Below are 8,200 nucleotides of genomic sequence, written 5' to 3' on the forward strand. Positions count from 1 at the left end.
TGACATTGTCATCAAGGTGCAAAACTAATTTGCTTGCTCCAGCTTACTGATGGAGCAACAGTTGGTTCTGCTAATTATGATCCTCAAGTTCTTCAGTATTTCATCTGTCAGTAGCTCAGTACATGGTCATATGAATATGTGATTGTAGGTCCGAAGCTGTATTATCTATTGGTACTCACCTAATCCCACACCCAAGAAAGGTCAGCCATTTATTTCCACTACATAATTCTAGTTGCTTGCAGAGCTCTCTACTTTTTCTCACTTTATGGGTCTTGAACTTAATAAATTTTGATAACCTTGTCATATTTTCCAGGCTGCGAGTGGCGGAGAAGATGCTTTCTTTGCGAACAGCGATGCTGGTGGAGTATTTGCCATTGCAGATGGTGTTTCAGGGTATGTCATCTTTGCTGCAATGAATTGTTTTTCCCCAAAAAGAATTGGGGTAATGAACTGTGATCAATGCTTTTTTTCTTTCTCGTTACAATTTTCTTTTCTTCTCCCTTTCCTTTCTGTGATGGTGTATTATACTGCGCACAAAGCAATTGAAGCAAAATACACTTGTGTCATTGTGTGCTCCACTGCAAATCTGCAGACAAAACAGTGTGCTCCTCCTAAATTGGATTTCAATACTAATGGAAATACACATTCAAATCAGCTAAGGATATCAATGGGACATGATCCTCTATTCCTCACGGGAAATTCCTCTATTAAGGAATAAGGATGGAGAGATTTTATCACCGCAAATTCATATGGGGACAAAGACAGGAAGACGCTTCCTATTCCTCCCCGTTATATCCTAATATCATATATATACATATTTTTTTAAGTATATAAATGTACAAACAATATATTACGTAGAGTAAATAATAAATTATTATTTTTTATCTAACTTACGATATTTAACCAATCTTATATTAATTATCCTCATATGTATCAATAAATTACATATTTATACTATATATACATTATTAATATATAGAAATAATTAAATATAATTTAATTTTACATTCCTATTAGAGATCTGATCCCATAAAATTTCTCAAGAGAATAAAGATAAAAAAAATCTTTTCCCAACAACTAAATAAGAACGGAAATAAAAAGTATTACCTGACGAGGATTGATCCTGTTGCCATCCTAAAATCAGCTACGGCCTACGGAGCAGTCTACCGTTTCACTTTTACGGCTTAATGGAATACGCCTTCGAAGCAGGATTACGTTTTTTTTTCTCAGTCGCTTACGACCCTCTGTTTGCGCGAGAGCCAAAAGGCATCAACCAAAGCGCCGCGAACCCTCCAACCCTAAGCACAGCACGCACTCCTCATGGCCACCACCACGCCGGCGGCGGTGGCCGCGCGGAAGCGCGCGCTGACGGAGAAGCGGTTCTCGGAGCTGTCTCCCGCGCTTTCCCCGGAGATAGTGGAGGCACTGGACAGCAGCGGATTCCGGCGGTGCACGCCCGTGCAGGCGGCGACCATCCCGCAGCTGCTGTCGCACAAGGACGTCGCCGTCGACGCCGCCACCGGCTCCGGGAAGACCCTCGCCTTCGTTGTTCCCGTCGTCGAAATCCTCCGCCGCCTCTCCTCCCCGCCCAAGCCCCACGAGGTCACCTCACAGCTCCTGACCTCCATGCCTCCTCCTCTGCTCTGTTCTTGTGCTACTACTTACAAAAAAATGCATCTTTTGCTCACTACTGATCAATAAATGAATGGATTTTTGCAGGTTCTTGCCATCATCATCTCTCCCACAAGAGAATTGTCCTCGCAGATATACAATGTGGCGCAGCCCTTTTTCGCGACGCTGAAGGGCGTGTCGTCCATGCTCCTTGTTGGTGGGCTGGACATCAAGGCAGAGCTCAAGAAAGTGGAGGAAGAGGGCGCAAACATACTGGTGGGTACTCCCGGGAAGCTGCATGATGTAATGGACCGCATGGACATTCTGGAGTTTAAGAATCTTGAGGTGGTTTTGGAGACGATGGAATCTTGCGTGTGATTCTTATATTCTGATTTGGCGAAAACATGTCGTGCTGATGTTGTCTCTATTCTTTTTTGCTTGTGCTTCGGAAGCAGATTTTGATCCTGGATGAGGCTGATAGGCTCTTGGATATGGGATTCCAGAATCAGATTACCTCGATAATTTCGAAATTGCCGAAGCTGAGGAGGACTGGGCTTTTCTCAGCTACCCAGACGGAGGCCGTGGAGGAGCTTTCCAAAGCCGGGTTGAGGAATCCTGTGAGGGTTGAGGTTAAGACAGAGGCAAAGCCGATGAGTAAAGATGATGGTCAGCAAGAGCTTGGTCCATCCAAAACACCACTGGGGCTTCGATTGGAGGTATGTTGATATACTTTTGTAAAAGCAGCTGGATGGTTTTTGATGGTTGCCACTGTCGATTTGGCTGTTTGTAATAGACTTACTTTGTTTTTTGTTATGATCATGCCGGTTAGCTGTCTCATATTTGTAACTGTTGCATGCAAATCATAAGCCTGTTTTGGTGCAGTATATGATATGTGAAGCATCAAAGAAGTCATCACAGCTTGTTGATTTCCTTGTGCAAAATAGTGGGAAGAAAATAATGGTGTAAGTACACGCCGAACTGAAATTTATGTTTGCACACTTATCTTCTTTGTTGTGTGTGTATCAGTGTGCCAACTTTTGAACGCTTCTATACTACTTGATTGCAGATATTTTGCAACATGTGCTTGTGTAGATTACTGGGCTGTCATTCTTCCACATCTGAACTCGCTTAAAGGTTATTCAATAATTCCTTACCACGGGAAGATGAAACAGGTTATAGCAAAACACTTTATTTTTCATGTTTGTACCTTCATTTTTGTACTATCGAATGTTGATATGGAGGCGTTGTAATAACCTACTTTCCATTGTTTTTCTTCATAATGACTGCTTCCACCCTTTCCTTTTCTGATCTGTAGGGCCCTCGAGAGAAAGCTTTGGCATCATTTTGTGCTCTTTCAAGTGGTATTCTAGTCTGCACTGATGTTGCAGCAAGGGGTCTTGACATACCACATGTTGATCTAATTGTGCAGGTTATATTCTACTCATACCTCCCTAAACTGATTCTTTATGTTCGGGCATCAGCTGACAGAAATCATATGCATTCGTTCATGCAGTATGATCCACCTCAAGATCCCAACGTTTTCATACATAGAGCTGGCCGTACCGCACGTTATGATCAAGAAGGAGATGCTATTGTGTTTCTCTTACCAAAGGTATTTGTTCTGTGTTGAGTTTCTGTTTTTCGTTCTGTAAGTGAAAGTCAGTAGTTGGATTTATTTGTCTATGCAAATGTATGTAGCAATACGAGAGCAGAAAAACAAACTTAAGGTTACTTGCACTGCAGGAGGATACTTACGTTGAGTTTTTAAAGCTTCGAAGTGTACCTCTCACAGAAAGGGAGTGTCCCACAAATGCTGAAGATGTTGTACCACAGGTGGGTTTTTCTTGTATAGATATCATTTAGGTGGGTTGAGATACCACTTGAGATATCAGTCATATCATGTTGTTATTATATCTAAATCCAGAATGGTTACCCTACTTAGGAGGGAAATGTGCTGATTAGTAACCAATATACCACGTTGTTCTGCAGATTAGAAGTTCTGCACTCGAAGATCGTAATGTAATGGAGAAAGGACTTAGAGCGTTTGTTTCATTTGTTCGAGCATACAAGGAGCATCACTGCTCTTACATTTTCAGATGGAAAGACCTTGAGATTGGGAAGTTAGCTATGGAGTATGGTTTACTCCAGATCCCATCCATGCCAGAAGTGAAGCATCATTCTCTTTCACTAGAGGGATTTATTCCTATTAACGATGTTGATGTTACACAAATCAAGTACAAGTAAGAACTCCATCCACGAACATAACATAATTTGCATTGTTTCTGCTGCCCTGTATTTTTAGTAACAGCTAATTCACTGACAGTGCAGGGAATAGTTGTGTTAGTGTTGGATCTTGTAGCAGATGAAATATTCATATTTGAATGATAATATGTGAAACAGGACTTCTCCCTGACAAAATGAAAATCTCAAATATCTTGCACCAAGTGTTTTGCAATTAAAGTGTGAACATTAAGGCTGTTTTTTTCTTTCTTTCGAGCCTGTCTTTTCTTTATGTGAACATTGAGCCAAAGAGAATCAGCAATTTGTAGTCGAGAGATGGTGTCATTTGTTCTACTTGATTACTTGAAATCTTGAATGCTAATATCACGTTGGGGTTGACATGATTTCTGTCTTGCTTCACTGCAGGGACAAAGCTCGAGAGAAACAACGCAAAAAGGCACTGAAAAGGAAAGCAGAAGAGGAAGCCCAGAATCCAAAGCCAGAGAAGAAGAAAGCTCGGGAGAAAGCCGAGAAACCAAAGCGCAAGAAGACAGGTAAGCAGCGCCAGTCAGTCCAAACCAAGGAGGACTTGGATGAGCTGGCACACGAGTACCGCCTTTTGAAGAAGCTGAAGCGTGGAGACATCGATGAAGACGAGTACGAGAAGCTCACCGGATTCGGAGACTCTGATGGTGAAGCTTCTGGTGGGGATGCGGGTGACTTGGACGAGAGAAGGGAGAAGGGCAACAGGGTGCAAAAGAAACTCAAGCAGAGAGGAAAGGGCAGAGGAGGGCCTAGGAAGTTTGAAGGGAAGAGTAAAATGAGGAGCAACAGGAGATAGGAATACATACGGTGTTATTGAAAAGAATATTTTTGCCAGTTTTAATTCAATTTTCCAGTTCTATGAGAATTTTTGCGTAGAAGCAATGCATGTTACAGGTCGAACAGATCGTGCTAACTACGGCCCTCGTTTGATGTGTGGGGTGGCCTATGCTGGAAATTTTGTCTGGCTTAATCTGAATCCTTCTTTTCAGCTAAAAGCTGAACAAAAAAATACTGAAACACATCCAGTCATTGAGCACGTTAAGTGAATGCTGTTGTTCTGATTCCGGGCCGCGTTTTGCCGAATTAGAACTTTGGGTTACTAGCAAACAGAGAATAATTTGTTGCAAGAACGAAGGGCAGAACTTCCGTCGTAAGAGAGACGCAAAATCTCTGATAAACGTCCTTGTGTTGCATGTAGTGAATGGAGATCAAAAGTACGCGTGTTGTATCGACGACGCTGGTTTGTTTCCTAACGTAACAGACGTCGCATATCAGCAAAAGCAACATGCCGAAGGCGCCGTGATAATTACACTTCACGATTGGCTTCGCGTAGTTCTGTTACAGTTAATGATTACTCCCTCCATCCTAAAATATAGAACGTATTAAAATTTAAAAAATCTTTAAAAGTATACTTTGACTATTAATTTGTTTTACAATATATTATCAATTGCTATAAAATTAATGTCATATTAAAAGATATATAAAATATAGATATATTGATACAACTTTTGTATATTAAAATATACGTATAATTTGACTAATTGGTTAAAATTTACAAAGTTAAAATTTTCCAAGTCCTAATATGTTCTAATATATTGCAAATCTTAATTTTCCAAATCCTAATATTGACTAATTTGACTAATTATTTCGCGACGGATGAAGTAATTAGTAACTGCAATTAGCAGTTAATGTTGTCCGATTGGGGAGGGGTATCTCAACAACGGCAACTTCCACCATTTCATCATGTACAATCAAACATGGCAATGAATAAGGGGAATAAAGGAACATCCCCCATTTCATCCTGTATGTATGTACAATCAAACACTGCAATAGCACCATTCGCATCGGCCCATCGTTGGCTCGTTCGTTCCTTCCTTCTTGGGTGGTGAGGTGATCGGTCTAGTCGGCATGCCACCCAAGGTCGTCAAGCTCTGTTGCGCCCTCTACTCTGCCTTCTTCTCCGCCTCCAACCCGTCCTAGATGGCATCGGAGCACCTAAAGCACGGCACCTGCCCTAATTTTGCCGCGCCACCGCTGAGCGTCGTGGCGGCCCCAGCTTGTCATGCTTGTAGCTGCCGCCGCAAGTGTTGTGTCATACCCTGTAGCCACCGGCGATGAGGACCGTGACGTGAGGAAATCAACGAGCTTATTGGAACAACTTCAACAGGAAGAAGAAGACCAGAAATGGGATAAGTTTCAATTCATTTGTCCGATGCCCCCCTCCGTGCTCCTAGCCTCTCCTTTGTAGAGCTGCTGACCCTTAGCTTGGGTCGTGGGCTCGGTCTTAGTGGCACAACAGCCCATTATACGATCTAGCAGATATGGGTCATGTGTTACATATTGATGTCCAACTCGATGGCATCATCCCCTATCCGCATCGCGTCTATTGCACCCTCCTCGCCGCGCCACCATCACACCAGCCGACATGAGCAGATCTAGTTAGCGGCTAGCCTACGCCCTATGGCGGCGCACCTGGACATTGGTGCCTCGTCCTCATGGCGATGGCGGCCGGCCGCACGACCGGATCTAGGCAGCACATCGTCCTAACAGCGACAGTGGCTGGCCGCACCCACCCCGGCTAAGAGGTTCAGTGATGATGGCAATGAGACCTCGGGCTGACAAATTGATTTTGACGTCCATATCCAAGGTGAGATAGTTGCTCCCATCCAATACAAGTTCAGTAAAATTCTTTTAAAAAATATCAGCCATGTCTATATGAAATGACTATGTATTTATTAATTTACTATGAGTAAATTAAATAATATGCAATTGATGTAATTGAGCAAAAACGCAAGTCAATATGAGTCAAGGATCATGGTTTAGTCCTTCTATATCTTGAACTCCACTCTTGATGGAATAGGTGGCACTACAGTCATAGTCAAAGATATAGTCTCTATACTATTAAATATTGAATAGACACAGTGAAAACAATCATCATGTTGTTATACAACGTGGTGTAGATCTCACAGTAGTTAGTGAGAAAATCGCTGCTATGAGCATGGACTGTATCAAATGAGACGGGTGACACTACAATCGCAGCCGACGTCATAATCTCTGCCTTGTGTTTTGCCAATATGATAGAAGGTAGTCACGAATTTACAATTATTTTGCATTGATTTCTACGAATTATTTAAGCATATTTGAGGCTTAAATAAATAATAAATGAAGAAAAAATATGTATTCCAATAAAGAATTTGCAAAGAAAATGTTTACAAAGAATAAATAAAAATATATAATAAACTACAATATATTCAATAACGGAGTATTACTGAGGTAATACATTTAAAATGCAGTACTACACATTATTTATGTAATTTCTAAAGACATGAGGAAATGCATTGATTCAAGTTTGAGGGGGGGGGGGGGCGGGGGGAGGGGACTAGGGTTAGCCAACGCGGTCGCGTCATCGTCCAGCACCACCGTCGCCTGAAGCGTCGTTGGATGTGCGCCACCTCTTCCGGTTGGGGGTGTAGCCGCCACTTGGCCGGTGGCATTCATGTCGTCGCCCACCCTTGTGTTGCCTCCCCCGAGTGATCAGTTGCGTAAGGGCCGCAGTCGGCTTATGCTAGAGGGGCATTTTGTACCGCCACCAGATTTCAGGATGGAGAGTTGACCACCATTGCTTTGAGAGCAAGACGACACACATACCGTACTTACGAGGCTAGGGCCACCATCGACGGAAGGCCAGTGAAGTGGGAGGCTCGAAGGCCAGCACCGCCATTGAGGTGGAGGCCATGTGGACGGCCGTGGTAGCACTACGGTGGTGTCAACATTGAGGCTACCGACGATGTTGCTCAATTGAGGAGATAAAGGATAGCTATCTCCGTCTCCAACGTCATCAGTGCGGTGAGAACATATCCTATTGTTATAGTCATAGATTGGAGTGCTTATTGTTGGGGTGGTTGATTTGCGATACTATGTTATAGAATATTGTATAAGTATGAACTCGGAAATTGATTGAAAAATCAGATTGTATTATTACATTGTTGATGTCATATACATACATTTTAAATGGGTGTCTAATGGACACGACAACCGCTAATTGCAGTTATCAATACTGCAAATGGCAGTTACTAATGTTGATTAGATTTGTGTCAAACACTTGTGTCGCAAATTAACAACAGCCGTCTGATTATATTACGCGTACGATTACTTGTTGCTGTGCAGACAAGTTCCACACGGTACAATAACATTCATAAAGTGAAAATGCGCCCAACAATTATCGTACAAACAAGAAGTAAAATACAACTGTTACGGTGAAGTCAAAATAAGTATTTTTGCGTGAAGATAAACCACCGCAGCTTTCACTGACCTGCAGGTCAAG

General features: G+C 42.4%; 1 protein-coding gene across 1 annotated transcript; it reads left to right on the forward strand.

The window, feature by feature from the left end:
* The first annotated feature begins 1,244 nt into the window (after nt 1-1,244).
* LOC133886652 (DEAD-box ATP-dependent RNA helicase 18) lies at nt 1,245-4,923 on the forward strand. The gene is made up of 10 exons (XM_062326436.1): nt 1,245-1,602; nt 1,720-1,956; nt 2,067-2,327; nt 2,494-2,573; nt 2,678-2,783; nt 2,927-3,040; nt 3,125-3,223; nt 3,355-3,444; nt 3,601-3,851; nt 4,258-4,923. The coding sequence occupies exons 1-10, from the start codon at nt 1,321-1,323 to the stop codon at nt 4,670-4,672; spliced, it is 1,935 nt and encodes a 644-aa protein (XP_062182420.1). The 5' UTR covers nt 1,245-1,320; the 3' UTR covers nt 4,673-4,923.
* The last annotated feature ends 3,277 nt before the right edge of the window (nt 4,924-8,200 follow it).

Source organism: Phragmites australis, chromosome 1 (genome assembly GCF_958298935.1).
Source record: "Phragmites australis chromosome 1, lpPhrAust1.1, whole genome shotgun sequence".
Classification (NCBI taxonomy): domain Eukaryota; kingdom Viridiplantae; phylum Streptophyta; class Magnoliopsida; order Poales; family Poaceae; genus Phragmites; species Phragmites australis.

Coding starts and splice junctions, on each gene's coding strand:
- LOC133886652 (XM_062326436.1), top strand. CDS start 1,321: ATGGCCACCACCACGCCGGCGGCGGTGGCCGCGCGGAAGCGCGCGCTG. Junction 1,957..2,066: donor TGGAGTTTAAGAATCTTGAG/GTGGTTTTGGAG, acceptor CTTCGGAAGCAG/ATTTTGATCCTGGATGAGGC. Junction 2,328..2,493: donor CACTGGGGCTTCGATTGGAG/GTATGTTGATAT, acceptor GTTTTGGTGCAG/TATATGATATGTGAAGCATC.